General features: G+C 42.4%; 1 protein-coding gene across 1 annotated transcript in view; it reads right to left on the bottom strand.

Moving 5' to 3' along the window:
* The window catches only part of AP4B1 (adaptor related protein complex 4 subunit beta 1), a 71732-nt gene that overhangs the window by 11217 nt on the left and 42598 nt on the right, over positions 1 to 17917 (bottom strand). The window contains exon 10 of the mRNA XM_082245986.1: positions 10461 to 10727. Coding sequence (XP_082102112.1) covers positions 10461 to 10727 — 267 coding nt within the window. The remainder of the gene's footprint in view (positions 1 to 10460; positions 10728 to 17917) is intronic.

Genomic DNA, 17917 nt, shown 5'->3' with positions numbered 1-17917 from the left:
GCTGCAGCTCTGAACTCTGTGTAAACTAAGGAGGAGAGATGAGGAGACACAGCACTGCAGAATGGAGAGGGAGTAGAGTTCAATGCTAGCTGTAACTCCCTCCATGGGAATGTCCATATTTTTAGGCTTAGAGAGGTGAAGTTACAGTCAGCAATGACAGAAAAAAAAAAAAGATTTTTTTTATTTAACATCTTCTGCTCAAATTTTTATTGGGGACAAGAGTTATGTGCACACGATCCTTTAAGAGATTTACCAACTTTCTTTCTTTCCTTAACCACTTTACGACCGGCGCACGACGATCTACGTCGGCACTCAGCCCCGGCCAGGCAAACTGACCAATTTGCCGGCCCTGTGCGCGCTCCCGCGCGTCCCCGCCGCCGATGATGACTCGATTGGGTTCAGAACCGATCAGTCATCAGGTCCAGGCCAATCATTTTTGGTCTGGACCTGTTGATCGGTCCTGCCCAATCAGATCATCCTCTAAGCCTGTGAAATGTAAACACAGGCTTAGAGGAGATGTGCCCTCCCCCCACAACGGTCTTTTTGGATCCAGCGTGAGAGGAGAGCACATCTTACTGTGAGTACTGCACCAAGCACACCCACACACAGTTAGATAGGCACATTTCACCCCCGATCGCCCCCCCAATTAACCCCTACAGCACCTGACACAACACACACTATATACAGCATATAGCATATACCTATATACCTGTATAAGTGTGATTTGTGAACAGGTGTAGCACTTGCGACCCCCCCTTTTCCACTCAAATTACCCCCCACCCCCCCCTAATAAAGATTTAACCCACTGATCTCCCCTGACCCCCCCCCCTGATCACCGCCGTTAACCCCTACACCCTCTGTCACATCAGCACTAATACAAACGCAATATACGGTGTTATTGTATTTTTGTATTAGTGTCATTGTGATCAGAATTAGCGCAGGCGACTAAGTTTCTGTCCCAAGAAGGTTTAGGGTCCCCGCCACCCGCCCAATAAAGATTTAAGCCCCTGACCCCCCCCTGATCACCCCTACACCCCCTGCCATAACACACACCGTATACAGTATATAGCATTTTGCTATATACCCGTATAAGTGTGATTTGTGGTCAGGTCTAGCGCTTGCGACCCCCCTTTTTCCACTTGAATTACCCGCCACCCCCCCCTAATAAAGATTTAAGCCCCTGATCCCACCTGATCCCCCCCTGATCACCGCTAGTTAACCCCTACACCCTCTGTCACATCAGCACTAATACAAACGTAATATACTGTGTTTTTGTATTTTTGTATTAGTGTCATTGTGATCAGAATTAGCGCAGGCGACTAAGTTTGTGTCCCAAGGAGGTTTAGGGTCCCCGCCACCCGCCCAATAAAGATTTAATCCCCTGATCCCCTCCTGATCACCCCTACACCCCCTGCCACAACGCACACTGTATACAGTATATAGCATTTTCTATATACCCGTATAAGTGTGACTTGTGACCAGGTTTAGCGCTTGCCACCGTTCCTTTTATCCTTAGGATACCCGCCAGTCCCTTCCAATAAAGATTTAAACCCCTGATCCCCCCCTGATCACATCCCGTTAACCCCTACACCCTCTGTCACATTAGCACTAATACACACATAATATACTGTTTTTACTGTATTTTGTATTGGTGTCATTGTGACTTGAGGTTGCGCTAGCTAGCTAGTTTCTTTCCCAAAGGAGGTTTAGGGTCCCCGCCACCCCCCCCCCCCCCAGATCCCCAGCGCATAGTTTAGAAGTAACCCCTTGATTGCCACACACGCACGCACGCACGCACCTACACTTCCATTTCTAGTATAGTGTTTGAACAGATCAATATCTGATCTGATCAGAACTATACTAGCGCCCCCATAGTTTAGGGTTCCCAAAACGCGGTGTTTGCACGATCAGTACTGATTCCGGCCAGCACCTGCGTTTAACCCTTTCACCCAGGCAAGTGTAGTAATCAATAGATTACTGTCACTTGCAAAAAAACACAAGACACAAAACCGCTGTGTTAGCAGAGTCAGGCCTGATCCCTGCTAGCATTAGCAGTTTTTTTTTGTAGCGCTTGAAATAATCTTCGACAACCAGGTGCTTTTATTACCTGTGAGTCGCATCACTGTACGAGTAAATTTAGTTACCAAAATGACCAAACGTTCGTACAGGGATGAAGAGCTTATCAGTTTTATGCTGACCGAGTCATCTGATAGCGAAGGGGAAGCTACAATGACCGAATTAGTGTCAGTATATGAACCTGATGACGGCAGCGGCTCCCTGACAGATAGCTCCGACGACAGATGGGTCCCTGTTAGACCCAGGCGTACCCGACCCCATTCTGAAGTTGTTGTGATGCAGGAATCGCAGGGTGCTCGTATGGAGCAGAGTGTGGGTACTAGTGCCGCACATCCTTCTGGCGACCTGGCAAGCGCCAGCGGCCTAGTACAACCTGGACCTAGTACAACCAGCACTGCAGTAAGACCTGGTGACGTGGCGAGTCCCCTAAGTGCAGTTGAAGCTGGTGCGGTGGCTAGCACAAGTAGTGGCCCGCAGCCACCGCGTATTCGAAGACAGGCCCGTAGAGCCCATAGTGCCCTCCCTGATGCACTGGCATTTCCTAATTGGCAACCCACTGATACTACAGCGCCAGTACTTCCCCCATTCACCGCCCAACCTGGAATCCACGTGGAGACAGCTGGTTTTACGCCCCTGAACTTTTTTGAGCTGTTCTTCACGGAAGATCTTTACAGATCTATTGTGGATCAATCAAATTTATATGCACAACAGTTCATCGCCGCCAACCCAAATTCACACCTTGCCAGACAATTCGGCTGGAAACCTATAACGGTTTCCGAATTTAAGATCTTTCTGAGCCTTTCCCTCCACATGGGCATAACTAAACAGAGTGAATTGCGGCTATATTGGTCCACTAGCCCAGTTCACCATATGCGCATGTACTCTGCCTCTATGTCCAGGACGAGATACGAGCAAATTCTGCGATTTATGCATTTCAGCGACAATGAACTCTGTCGTCCTCGGGGAGACCCTGCATACGATCGGCTCCACAAAATTCGGCCCCTCATAGACCACTTCAATCAGCGGTTTGCAGCCTTGTTTACCCCCGAACAAGTTGTCTGCGTTGACGAGTCCCTGATTAAATTTACTGGCCGCCTTGCTATGAAACAGTACCTCCCCAGCAAGCGTGCCAAGTACGGGGTCAAACTGTATAAATTGTGTGACAGGGCCACAGGCTATACAGTTAGTTTCCGGGTCTATGAGGGAAAAGATAGCTGTGTGGAGCCCCCCAACTGCCCAGACTACATAGGGAGCAGCGGTAAGATCGTTTGGGACTTGGTGTCACCCTTATCCGGAAAGGGGTACCATTTGTACGTGGACAACTTTTATACAAGCGTGCCACTATTTAGTCACCTTCTCGATTTACAAATTGGCGCATGTGGCACCGTGCGACCTAATCGCCGGGGCTTCCCCCAACGGCTTGTAGATTCCCGTCTTAGTCGGGGGGCGAGAGCCTGCTTGAAAACGGACAAATTACTTGCGGTGAAGTGGAAGGATACACGGGATGTTTATGTTCTGTCCTCCCTTCACCCAGACACGACGATCCAAATTCCTACGGCAACTGGCGTTATGGAGAAACCCCTCTGTGTCCACGAATATAACCTTAATATGGGAGGGGTGGACCTTAACGACCAGCTTTTGGCGCCGTATTTAGTTGCCCGTAAAGCCAGACGCTGGTACAAAAAAGTGTCTGTTTACCTATACCAATTGGCTATGCTGAACGCCTTTGTCCTATACAGGGCGTCAGGACGAACTGGATCTTTCCGGGAATTCCAGGAAGAGATCATCCTTGCCTACCTGTACCCAGGAGGCATGCCTGCCCAACTTCCCCTTCCAGATGCAGTGAGCCGGCTGCATGAGAGGCATTTTTCACATGTCCTCCCGAGTACCCCTACCCAAAGATGGCCCCAAAGAAGATGTCGTGTCTGTAGCAAGCGCGGATTTAGGCGTGACACCCGCTATTATTGTCCCAAATGTCCTGACCAACCTGGTCTCTGCATCGGGGAATGTTTCGAGCGCTACCATACACTAGTGGATTATTAGCGTAGGGTACAGCACGACACAGTGTAGGGCACATAAACACAGGGTCTCGAAGGATGTTGGATGTCCATCGACATTTTGAGAGACCCAAGCTGGAAGAGAAGATCGCAGAAGATCGCAGTCCCTCCCAAATCAAGAAGTAAAGGAACAGTTAGAAAGAAAAATAAAAGGATCCAAAAACTGTTGTGGTGTCAGTAATTTTATATGTCCTTCTACTCCTTCCTACTATACTTTTTTCAATGTCCTTTGTTTGTTTTTTCATTCTTTTGTGACCTGTTTCTCTTGCAGGTACTTGTCGGCTACCACGCATTGATTTTATATATTCTGACACAAACAGTGTTTGCGCTCAGCATATATGGATACCTTTGCTGATAGCAGCTGTGGTGATTTTCTGATTTCAGCACTGCAGTTAAAATCCTATTTTGGTATACGTGGATAGCGCCGTGTATACCCATCATTAAATTCAGTGGGTGGTTGTTTGGGCGGTTAATGATGAAGATCCAAAAACTGTTGTTGTCAGTCATTTTATATGTCCTTCTACTCCTTCCTACTATACTTTTTTTCAATGTCCTTTGTTTGTTTTTTCATTCTTTTGTGACCTGTTTCTCTTGCAGGTCCCTCGTCGGCTACCACGCATTGATTTTATATATTCTGACACAAACAGCGTTTGCGCTCAGCATATATGGATACCTTTGCTGATAGCAGCTGTGGTGATTTTCTGATTTCAGCACTGCAGTTAAAATCCTATTTTGGTATACGTGGATAGTGTCGTGTATACCCATCATTAAATTCAGTGGGTGGTTGTTTGGGCGGTTAATGATGAGTAATACTACGCATTATTCCTGTGCTGATTTCTGATAGGTTCTCTTTTTTTCCGTTCAGCCCACAGGCTGCATGAAAAAAAAAAAACCTATATGCCAAACAAGGACCAGCAATGTACTGGTACGTTGCTGGACTTTGAGTGGTTATACCAGGATGATGCCTGCAGATTTAGGCATCATCTTGGTATCGTTTTTTACAGCCAGCGGTCGGCTTACATGTAAAAGCAATTCTAGCAGGTAATTGGCCGCTAGACTGCTTTTACATGCAGTGGGAGGGGCCTCCCCCCCCCCACCGCCGCCTTCCGCAGCCTTCCATGGTTTTTCTCTGGCTCTCCTGTCCCACCGGTTAACCCGAGAGTGCAGCCGGTGGTTCAATTATCTAACCATAGAGCTAATTGGAGATGAGAATGGCTCCAATCATCTCTATGGCCTAAGATGCCGGAGGCTACGAGCATTTTATGACTTATGTTTCGCCAGAAATAAACAGGGCCATTGGGAAATTGGGAAAGTATTTTATCACACCAATTTTGGTGTGGTCAGATGCGTTAAGGTCAGAGGAGAGATCTAGAGTCTAAAAGACCCCAATTTTTTTAAAAAAGAGTACCTGTCACCACAGATTGCTATCATAGGGGATATTTAAATTCACTATGATAACAATAAAAATGATTTAAAAAAAAAAAAAATTAAAGGAAAGGTGTCAAAATAACATAAAAAAGCAAAAGAAAAAAATAAAATAAAAATTGAGCCCCCCCCCTTACCCCCGGTGCTTGCGCGCAATGGCGCACGCAAGCGGTGGTCTAGTGTCATATGTAAACCACAATTGCAGCATGCATGTGAGGTATCGCCGCGATCGCCAGATCGAGTGCAGTAATTCTTGCAGTAGATCTCCTCTGTAAGTCTAAAGTGGTAACCTGTAGAGACTTTTAAAGGTTTTCAAAAATGTACATACGTTTTTGTCGCTGCGCAGGCATGCGCAATTTTTAAAGCATGTCATGTTAGGTGTCTATGAACTTGGCATAAGATCATCTTTTAAATTTTACCAAAAAAATTGGAATTATATAGTGTATTTGTGCAATAAATTAAAAAAAAATGTATTTTTTTCGCAAAAATTGCGTTTGGAAAATCTGTGCGCAAATACCGTGTGACAAAAAAATTTGCAACATCCACCATTTTATTCTATAGGGCCTCTGCTTTAAAAAAATATATAATGTTTGGGGGTTCAAAGTAATTTTCTAGTAAAAAAAAAATATTTTTTCATGTAAACAAAAAGGCACAGAAAAGGCTTGGTTTTCAAGTGGTTAGAAGAGTGGGTGATGTGTGGATAAGATTGAGCATAAAATGCCGGGACTGTTCAAACACCCCCCTAATGACCCCTTTTTGAAAAGTAGACACCCAAAGCTTTTTTCTGAGAGGCATGGTGAGTCCATGGAGTATTTTATATTTTGCCACAAGTTTCGGTAAAATTATTATTTTTTTTTTTTTTGTTGTTTTTTTACAGAAAGTTGTCACTAAATGATATATTGCTCATGCATGCCATGGGAATATGTGAAATGACACCCCAAAATACATTCTTTTGCTTCTCCTGAGTACAGGGATACCACATGTGTGAGACTTTTTGGGAGCCTAGCTGTGTACGCGCCCCCGAAAACCAATCCACATCTTCAGGTTTTCTAATGGCGTAAATTGCTGATTTTACCCCTGACTACCTGTCACAGTTTCAGAGGCCCTGAAATTTCAAGATGGCACAAAACCCCCCCAAATGACCCAATTTTGCAAAGTAGACACTCCAAGCTACTGGCTGAGAAGTATGGTGAGTCCATGGAATAGTTTATATTTTGCCACAAGTTTCGAGGAAAAAAAAATTTTTTATTTTTTTTTATTTTTTTACACAAAGTTGTCAGTAAATGATATATTGCTCACACAGGCCATGGGTATATGTGAAATGACACCCCAAAATACATTCTGCTGCTTCTCCTGAGTACAATGATACCCCATGTGTGAGACTTTTTGCCAGTCTAGCCGCGTACAGGACCCGGAAAAACAATGCGCACCTTTAGGCTTTCTAAGGGCGTAAATTGTTGATCTCACTCCTTACTACCTATCACACTTTTGAAGTCCATAAAAAGCCAAGATTGCACAAACCCCCCCCAAATGACCCCATTTTGCAAAGTAGACACTCCAATCTATTTGCTGAGAGGCATGGTGAGTATTTTGCAGCTCTAATTTTTTTTGGAAAATGAAGAAAAAACAGGAAAATGCATTTTTTTTCCTCTTTTTTCAATTTCCAAAACTTTGTGACAAAAAGTGAGATCTGCAAAACACTCAACATGCCTCTCTGCAAATAGCTCAGGGTGTCTACTTTCCGAAAAGGGGTCATTTGGGGGGGGGGGGGTTGTGCTGTCTTGGCATTTCATGGCCTCCAAAACTGTGATAGGTAGTCAGGAGTGAAATCAACAATTTACGCCCTTGGAAAGCCTGAAGGCGATGATTGGTTTTCGGGGTCCTGTACTCGGCTAGACTGCAAAAAAGTCTCACACATGGGGTATCCCTATACTCAGGAGAAGCAGCAGAATGTATTTTGGGGTGTCAGTTCACATATACCCATGGCATGTGTGAGCAATATATCATTTACTGACAACTTTGTGTAAAAAAAAAAAAAATATATATATATATATATATATATATATATATATATATATATTTCCCGGAACTTGTGGCAAAATATAAAATATTCCATGGACTCACCATGCCTCTCAGCAAATAGCTTGGGGTGTCTACTTTCCAAAATGGGGTCATTTGGGGGGGTTTTGTGCTATCTTGGAATTTTAGGGCCTCCGAAACTGTGATAGGTAGTCAGGAGTGAAATCAACAATTTACGCCCTTGGAAAGCCTGAAAGTGGGGACTGGTTTTCGGGGACCTGTACTCGGCTAGACTGCAAAAAAGTCTCACACATGGGGTATCCCTGTACTCAGGAGAAGCAGCAGAATGTATTTTGGGGTGTCATTTCACATATACCCATGGCATGTGTGAGCAATATTTCATTTACTGACAACTTTGTGGAAAAAAAAAAAATATATATATATATTTCCCGGAACTTGTGGCAAAATATAAAATATTCCATGGACTCACCATGCCTCTCAGCAAATAGCTTGGGGTGTCTACTTTCCAAAATGGGGTCATTTGGGGAGGTTTTGTGCTATCTTGGAATTTTAGGGCCTCCGAAACTGTGATAGGTAGTCAGGAGTGAAATCAACAATTTACGCCCTTGGAAAGCCTGAAAGCGGGGACTGGTTTTCGGGGACCTGTACTCGGCTAGACTGCAAAAAAGTCTCACACATGGGGTATCCCTGTACTCAGGAGAAGCAGCAGAATGTATTTTGGGGTGTCATTTCACATATACCCATGGCATGTGTGAGCAATATTTCATTTACTGACAACTTTGTGAAAAAAAAAAAAAAAAAAATATATATATATATATATATATATATATATATATATATATATATATATATATGTATTTCCCGGAACTTGTGGCAGAATATAAAATATTCCATGGACTCACCATGCCTCTCAGCAAATAGCTTGGGGTGTCTACTTTCCAAAATGGGGTCATTTGGGGGGGGTTTGTGCTATCTTGGAATTTTAGGGCCTCCGAAACTGTGACAGGTAGTGCAGAGGTGACATGCACAATTTACGCCATTAGAAAACCTGGGAGTGTTGATTGGTTTTTGCGGTCCTGTACACAGCTAGGCTCCCAAAAAGTCTCACACATGGGGCATCCCCATACTCAGGAGAAGTGGCAGAATGTATTTTGGGGTGTAATTCCACATATACCCATGTCATGTGTGAGAATTTTATCTTTTAGTGACAACGTTGTGTAAAAAAAAAAAAAAAAAAAAAAAATAGTAATATTCCCAAAACTTGTGGTAAAATATAAAATATTCCATGGACTCACCATGCCTCTTAGCAAACAGCTTGGGGTGTCTACTTTCCAAAATGGGGTCATTTGGGGGGGTTTTGTGGTATCTTGACATTTCAGGGCCTCCTAAACCGTTAGAGGTAGTGAGAAAATGCAATGAAAAATGTACGCCCTTTGAAATTCTGATGGTGGGGATTTGTTTTTGTGGTCCCGTACACAGCTAGGCTCCCAAAAAGTCCCACATATGTGGTATCCCTGTACTCAGGAGAAGCAGCAGAATATATTTTGGGGTGTAATTACACATATACCCATGGCATGTGTGAGCAATATATCATTTCAATGACAACTTTGTGTAAAAAAAAAAAAAATAAAAAAATTTTTAGTCATTTTTCAAACACCTGTGACAAAAAAATGAAATATTCAATGAGCTCTCTCAGAACATTCCTTAGGATGTCTACTTTCCAAAAAGTGGTAGTTTGGGGGGGTTTTGTACTGCCCTGCCATTTTAGCACTTCATGAAATGAGATAGGCAGTCAAAAATTAAAGCTGCGTAAATTTCTGTATTTACACCATAGTTTGTAGACGCTATAACTTTTGCGCAAACCAATAAAAATACGCTCATTGAATTTTTTTTTGTCAAAGACATGTAGCTAAATATATTTTGGCCAAAAAAAAATACATAAATTGAGTATATTGGATATTTTTTAAAAGACAAAGTTGAAAATGTCATTTTTTTGCAAAATTTTTGCTCTTTTTTTATTAATATCGCAAAAAATAAAAAGCGCAGAGGTGATCAAATACCACCAAAAGAAAGCTCTGTTTGTGGGAAAAAAAGGACGTAAATTTCGTTTGGGTACCACATTGCATGACCGCACAATTGTCAGTTAAAGTCACGCAGTGCCGAGTCGTAAAATACCCCCTGGTCGGAATGGGGGTAAAATCTTCCGGGGCTTAAGTGGTTAAAGTGGCTGTAAACCCTTAGATATACCTAAATAAGTGAGAGGCCTCAAATGATACACAGAGATAAAAACCAATCCTCCTGCATAAGTTGTGCCTGTTTATCTTTGGCATCTCTTCTCTACAGCCATTCAAAGTCCAGAATTTATACAACTTGTTGGAGCTTTCAAAACATAGGGGACGGGGAGGTGAAGTGACACAAATCCCTTCTGCATAACTCACATCCCTTCATACAAAGCACAGGAACACAGCTGAGGCTGTCAATCAAAGGCTGTGTGCTGGAGCATTCTCCCCTGTCACCTTTCTATTCCTTTGTGTCAGGAATACTTGTCAGAAGTGACTCATGCAGATAGCAGAGGAACGGAGCAGCAGACAGAAATGACACTTAGTGCTCTGGATGGAGACAAGTACATATTATAGAGGGATAGGCTTTGTTCACATCTTTTTTCCCTCAAGGACTATAATAAACCAATGACAATCAACATTATTCACATTTTAGTAGTATCTTTGTTTTGAGACCACAAGATTTGTTTTACCATAGTTTCTTTTACATTTGTTGCACTTGAAAACAGATTTTCCTAAGAATTTTCAGTACCACTAATAAAATAAACAGCAATGCAAAATGTGTTTATTATAATAAACTTACCTTCAAGCTGTTTTGCAACAGAGGGCAGTTCACATTTAGTGAGACTGGCAGAAAGTGATTCATAAGGCTTCTTGTGATATAAAGGAGTCAGGGTGTTGAAATCTGCTACCCAGCTATTAATTGGTTGCTCTATTCTATCAACCAAAACTCCCAATGATGGGTCTGATTTTGGACCACTAAGAACTTTCATCACTTCAATTACTCCAGATGACACAAGTCGGTAATAAAAAAGACCCCGATCTCGAACAGCCATGTTTGTTTCCTCCTCTACAAAATACATAAATTGAGTAAATTGTCTCGTGAAATTTATTACAACTGTACAGTTTACAGTCATATAAACAAGAACATATATTGGTAAGAAAAATAATGCAATAAGAGCCAATTCACAGTGCCAATTCACAGTGTTCAATTCACAGTATTCAAAATGCACTACAGATCACAACTGCAGTGCGCTTTGAATGCAGTGCAAGAAACATGCACAGAACGTGGGTTTCCACACCGCATTCAAAGCACATTACAGTTGCGATTGCATCGGGTGTCAAAATTAAAGTAAAGACTACCCAAACGCATATCACAATTCATTTATTACATGGTACAGAATTACTATGCGATTTAGTGCCAGTGAATTTCCAAAAGTAGTGTGTTCACTACTTTTGGTGTGGTGTGGTGCGATTTCAGTTTTCAAAATGAATGCACTGAAATATCACCACACAGAACTGCATGTGAGTCGCACAGAAACGCATAGCGGGCTCCAGCTTAGTTGCCTACACATTCCTGATGTGAACCAGCCCTAAATACATTTGGCTGAGGCATTTTCAAATTAACATATGGATCAAGAAACATACTAAACATATGTCCTTTTGTAAATCCTTAATTTAGTGAATATTTGCAAAAGTGTGTCTATTCCTTGAATAAAATGCATTTTAAAATGGTATGCTGGTTAGTGATATGGCATGTATTACCTACAGAACAGAGTGAAAAGATATGGTAAATAATTTATAAATTATAGGGGTTAAAGCTGGGTTCACACATGTCCGGCTGCGGTTTGCAGTCCGGAGCGTTTCTGTTAATGGGTTCAGGTGCGATTCAGGTGCAAATTTTTGCCTGAAATCGCACCTGAACTGGACCTGAAAATGCACAGGACCCTTGTCAAAACAGCAACACGGCCACTCTGGACATGTGTGAACCGGCTCCATTGAGAGCCGGTCACATTCAAGTTAAGCGAATTGGATGCGGTTAAAAATGCCTCCAATTTGTATATATTTTAACCCAGCCTTAAAGCTAAACTCAAGGAAAAAAAAATATTTTTTGCTGTGTGCTGGCTCCAGCTTAGTTACCTACAAATATTGGTATACTACAACCACAAGGCTGCTGTATTATGCTACATTCTACTGTTGGCTTTGATCACTCAGATCAGCTGGTACCGCAATCATAGCACCCTATTCAAGTCCTCAATTCAGACACATTTTGTATTCTTTTCAGTGAAAACAAGGATTTTTCTGAATGGACAAGGTGAGATTCCAGCACTCATTTACCCCTCCCCTTGTCTGTTCAGAGAAAGGTTTGTATTCAGTGAAAAGAGAATTTCCAGAATACTGTGTATTCTGTGGCAGATCTAACTGATGTAAATGCAGTAGAGTAAGGGATCTCAATGGTGGTAAGGACACTTGGGAATTAGCTGTGTGTCCTGGGAAGCAATTCTCACTAGTCTACCTTCCCCTACTCCACTTCCTATGTGTACAGAAAATAATTTTCTTCCCAATGTTATAAAAATTTATTTTTCTAACTGTCACGATTCAACCACGCCCACGGCGACTAGCTAACCGAGAGGCGGTGAATCGTGACCTGTGGAGTATAAGGGGATAAGGAAATAAAGAAAATTCCTACTGAGTAATTAGATTGGCTGCAATACTTTCACAGCCTGCACTGCCTTCGGTCACCACTAGAGGGAGACTCCACTCCAATCCAGCTGGCTGACCACACACAGGCAGATACAAATCTTACATACAATCTGGTGCACTCTAATGGTGGGGGAGCAGTCTAGCAATTACCACACACTACTAGGATTCCTCCAGCTATCCTACAAGCCAGAACCCCTGTGTTAATCACTCTTCCCACTGTCCCCACACCCACACACCACAAACAATAGCCTGCCACCACCCAACAGTTTGTCCGCAAACTGGTCTGCTGGGACACCACACACACGCAGATATCCGTCTGGTGTACAATCCGCATGCAACCTGCCAACACACAGTGCAATTGCATACAGATTGGCATGTAGCGTAGACCGAGAATTTAGGCACTAAAATGCAAACAAAATCTCTCTAGAGGTATGAGTCCTAGCTTAGTACACAGAAGTCACTTATTAATTTTATAATGTAATATCCCGAAAGTGGGCAGTGCATAAAAAAAAAATATATATACAAAGCAAAAACAGTTCCAAAAATACAAAAGATAAAAAGACACACAATTGGCAATTTGCTATGAAAATAAAAGGGAATAAAAAAAAGAAATAAACTTTACCTAAGGTTATCTCTTTGGCAGAAGCATGCCGGAAATCGTGCAGGAACTCCCCAGTTGTAATGTTCTGGTACCTTTGGGTACCCTAATTACTCTTTCATAAGTGTTTGCGCCCCACCATTCTCTTTTGGTAAGGTGCGCATACACCTTTAAGACTGATGCTGTCATCACTGAGCGCCGGACTGATGGCTATTTAGATCGCCGGCTCTCACTCACATGTGTTCGTTCAAACTGCTTTGTGCCTTGATGCTAACCTGTCTTGAAGCTCTCATGCTTGCAAGCATACCTCGCTGTCGGAACCACGCTGCGCTGATCCCTGTATCCCGCTACCGGATCATCCGCTCTTGCCGAACCTCTCCTCTGCTACATTGCTATTAGTGATAAGTACCCCATAGGGGAAACCTCTATAACCTTCATACTGAAGCTTACACTATCTAGCTCTGCATACTAAGGACTATTACTACATCTGCATTATCTAAGATTGCTAGCTCTTGAACCTCCTACCACCTGTTCTTGCACTGGGTTGATCTCTCTTGTATGTCCACCTGCTACTCTGTCATCTGCTACCATACATGATTGCTAAACCTATCTGCATCCATCTGCTACTATCTTACTTTCAAGAACATTTCCTTTCAAGTGTCTGTCATCTACCATCTCTACCCAACCTGTCTCTTCAGCCTATCATCACTGTGTTACTATATACATAAGTCACTCTAGGAAACATCTTATTGAGTGTGTGTATTTACTTGCTGAATTGAGATCCTCCACACATGATGAGTCATTGGGAGTTGGGAATGGTGTCTCAGCGTTTCTCTACATGACTACTGAAGTGGAATATTTCTGCAGCTGAAAATCCACACCATACATAAAACGCAGGAGCGTTACACCAGTTCAGAACTGGCTTCAAGGAAGAACCATGTGCAAATCTCAAATTTCCCAATTTATTGGAATATTGATGTGGGCTGGACTTTAGCCCTTACCCAATCAACCCCCAGTGGGTTGTGCCCTGCTCAGCCCACCCGAAGTTCTGTGTTCTGAACTGACCAGAGTTGAATTGGCCCAGAATGGCACTGACTGCTGGGTCAGGGATAGGAGTTCTGACACCAGTGCGTCGGTCTGATCGCGACAGTACCAAACACTGCTTGCCTATCGCAATCAGGCGCCATACAACGGTTTTGTGCAATTTTCCCGGACCCCACACATGCCACAGACACAGATTTACATGTACATGTCGCCCCACATGTGAGCCACAAGAAGGAATTGTTTTCATCTCTCTACCACTAATATTTTAACTTTTATGAGAGACTAAATACATTCCTTTGATCTGATAAAAGCAGCAACAGCTCACAGACGGTTCGGAACCTATTGTCACCCTCCTGCGGATTTCTGCAGCCAAAATGACTAGCAGTCTCCTTTGAAGCTTCCCGGAAGGTGACAATTTTTGTTCAATTGCATGGGGGACCTTAATTGGCAACCAGGTGTCAACCCTATCCCAGAGAGACCAGCTGTGTCCTTTCAAATGCTACTAACAGGACATGTGTGTGATAATACATTAATTGACCCAAAATGACATTACATCTACAATTCACTACATATTTCTACAGATCACTTCATATTTCATATTTCGCTAACGCAAAGCTATTCCATATCTGATATTTATGTTACACTAACCATTCAGGTTTTGTTTATAAAACTAAGTCAGTAATCTGTAGTTTTATAAAACTAAGTCAGTAATCTGTAGTTGCTTTGAAAAAACGACTTAATGTGTATTTCCACTATTGCAATAGAATTTGACAAAATACCACTATCTGTTTGCTACATGTTCCCACTGACACAGCATACTTTAGAGCATGCAAACATTAACATACAGTGAAGAAGCCCTGCTTCCACACCTTTAACCCTCTGTTAGGATAGAGAATGTTCAAAATCGAGTTTACCACCGATTATGAGGTCTGTCAGCACAGTACAAACAGAGTTAAAGTGGTTCCAATACAGGCCAAAGATGGTACAATTTTCTTTCCTGCAACCACGGGTTGCAGGAAAGAAATTTGCATGATTCTCCAATCAACACAGACAGTGCTGATTTTCCCTCCTGCTGAGCCATTGTCTTCTCCGGGCCAGGGTGAGAAGACAGTGATTTTTGCTAGCATCTAAAGCAGCCTCTAGCCATAATTGCAAGTAAACTCCAGCAGGCTGGTTGTACATTCAGCCTGCCCATACATGGTTCGAATCTCGGCCGGTTCAGTTGAACCGTCTATGGCCGGCCTTAGTTAAATGTTTGTATTCTCTACATTAAGGTAAAATAAAACTTGTTGCTATCCCATTCAGAGATTTCTACGTTGGTGACAACTTTCTATGGCCACCTTCAGGTGGATGGAGCCAACCCCTTTTAGAATTCCCATCGCAAATGGCTTGTGTTGGTGCCCGGGCTTTCTGAGAAGGGTTGGGAAAAGGCTATTGGGATTTGTTTTCAGGATGTGATTAGTATGGCTGAAAGGCTTATTCAGTTTAAGCTTATTTATCATCTTCATTACACTCCGGCCAGATTGGCTCACATGGGGTTTGGGTCTGCTACCACTTGTTCCCGATGTGGACTTGGGGGTGCAGGACCTTTTCCGTATGTGTTGGGTTTTCTAATTTTTTGGTGGGATCTATTTCTCTTCTTTGCGACTACCCTTCATCTTCCAGTACCTCGGATCCTGAAAGTTGGACTTCAAGGTATTTTGAATGACTTTGCTCCTCAGACTCATGCTCGTATCCTGCTCTGCATGCTTTTGTTTTATTACATTGGAAAAATGCTGTTTCACCATCCATCCAACAGTTCTTTCATTGGTTAATGCTGATTTACCCAAGTCTAAATTGATCTACAAGGGTCAGGAATGTCCTAAAAAGTTTACCAAAGTATGGCAGCCTTGGTTTGACTTTGAGTATTTTTGGGGGGAGATTTCTCTATCCCAACAGTCCTAATTGCTCCTGTACTCCTGTAGTACTTATATTGGTTACTATTTCTTTAGTCTGCAGCTCTGTCTAGGTTGATTATTTACTGTGTGTGTGTGTGTGTGCGTGCGTGCGTTCTGGGTTCACATACTTATTTTTTATGGACACCTAGTACTGTTACCTACTTTTGTTGTAAGGCTGTGTGTAGTCCTCAGGATTTGTAATGTCCTTGCTCCCTTTGGGTGCCGTACTCCAGTCTGTTATATGCAAGATTTTTATTTTTTGTCCTTCCTTAACAGTCTATTTTGTATGTATATGCAAAATCTTAAATAAACACCGCTTTAAAAAAGGACCGCGACCTATACACGAGGCTCTGGTGAAGACCAGTTGTCACTTAGATTCCGCACCTCGGGTTAGCCTGTGTCTACTGCCTGGGTGACTCATCTGTGCTCCATTCCTCAGTGAGGTAGAGGCTACCCTCTGCACGTCAGGCTCACCTCCAGAGTCCTGACAATATAACATCTTTTTTTATTTTCATTTAATAAAAAAAAAAAAGTAAATACCTGGAGTTTTCATAAAAAATAAATAAATAAAAAATTAAGCAGCAAATGTTAAATATGTTTTTTAGGTTATGCTATGTTATGGAGAACATGTCACAAATATAGAATAGGTGTTATCCCAATTTGAGCTGTGAGCTCTGGTTCACACTTATGCGATGTGGGATATTCACAAGATTCATTATGTTTCCCCACATCGCATCTATACGATCTGCTGCCGGTGTCAATGTTAGATTAATGACACCCTGAAGCAGATCACAAAACGTAGTGTGATTGCCAGAATTGCATCACCTGGGGGTGAACATCCATGTGACGCGATTCAGGTGCAGGGGAAAAAAAGGGTCTCGCACCATTTTGGTGCGGATGTGATGCGATTTGAGCCATACAAAATGTATGGCTTGTAGAAGCACTGCACAGACATCACATGTGATGTGCACAGGAATGCTGTGCGATTCCTGTATGAATCCCATGCAGTGTTCTGCATGCACCAGTGTGAACCTAGACTCAAAGTGGAAATACACTTTTTAGGTAATGCTCACATTTTTGTATATCAGCCCTACAAGGTAGTTTAAGCTGGTAGCCAGTGACTATACAAGTCTTACAGCTTTTCTGCCATAAACCAATCATTTAATTAGTGATATATAAATAAGCAGTTCCTGGGGTGATGGAAATAACCAATTGTAGATGTAAAAGGCAATATCAATCTCAAAAGCAGTTGAACTTTTGTTTACAGGATCCATGTTAGGGCTTTCAACAAAAGGAAGGACATTTCACAACATTCTGGTAAATCTACCACTACTCTTTCTATTAAACAGAACAAAACCCACTTCTTTCTTTTCAGTTTCAGTTTTACACAGTTTGCAGAGCTGTCTGATACCCCAACATTCTTATGTTCTTGACCATCATGGGGAATCATGACCCAACATCCCGCAAATTCTGATCTTACTTTGAAAGCATTATAATGTCATCAGCTCACCGAGGGGAGTATTTAAATCAAAATCTGGAGATGGCACCCCAAAAGAACAGAGATTTTTACATTGTCACAGTAGGACTGCTAGCTAGGGGAGGCTTCCCTGCAAAAGTCAAAAACAGAAATTAAGACAAAGTTTGCTCGACTCCAAACCTAAATATGTGATCAAAGGCTGCTTGGCTCAGAACCTAATAAATATGTGTGAAAATTCACTCCAAATTTAATGGCTTGAATATTCTCAGTGCAAATATTCTCACAAACACAATTTGATTTACCTCTGAGAAACAGGAAAGGCTATTCTGCTGGGTAACATCAAAGTTTATCTAACCCAAAACATAAAGTGCCATATGCCACAGTAAGGCTGGCCATAGACAGTTCGAATTCAAACCGTGTGTTGGCAGGCTGATAGGTACCAAGTTGAGTACAACCAGCCTGCCAAATTTACTTGTGCTTATCACTACAACTCCTATAGC

The sequence above is a fragment of the Pelophylax lessonae genome (assembly GCF_965119305.1).
Source record: "Pelophylax lessonae genome assembly, chromosome: 2".
NCBI classification, from domain to species: Eukaryota; Metazoa; Chordata; class Amphibia; order Anura; family Ranidae; genus Pelophylax; species Pelophylax lessonae.
Note: the sequence above shows the minus strand (reverse complement) of the source record. Positions and strands in the feature narration are given on the sequence as shown.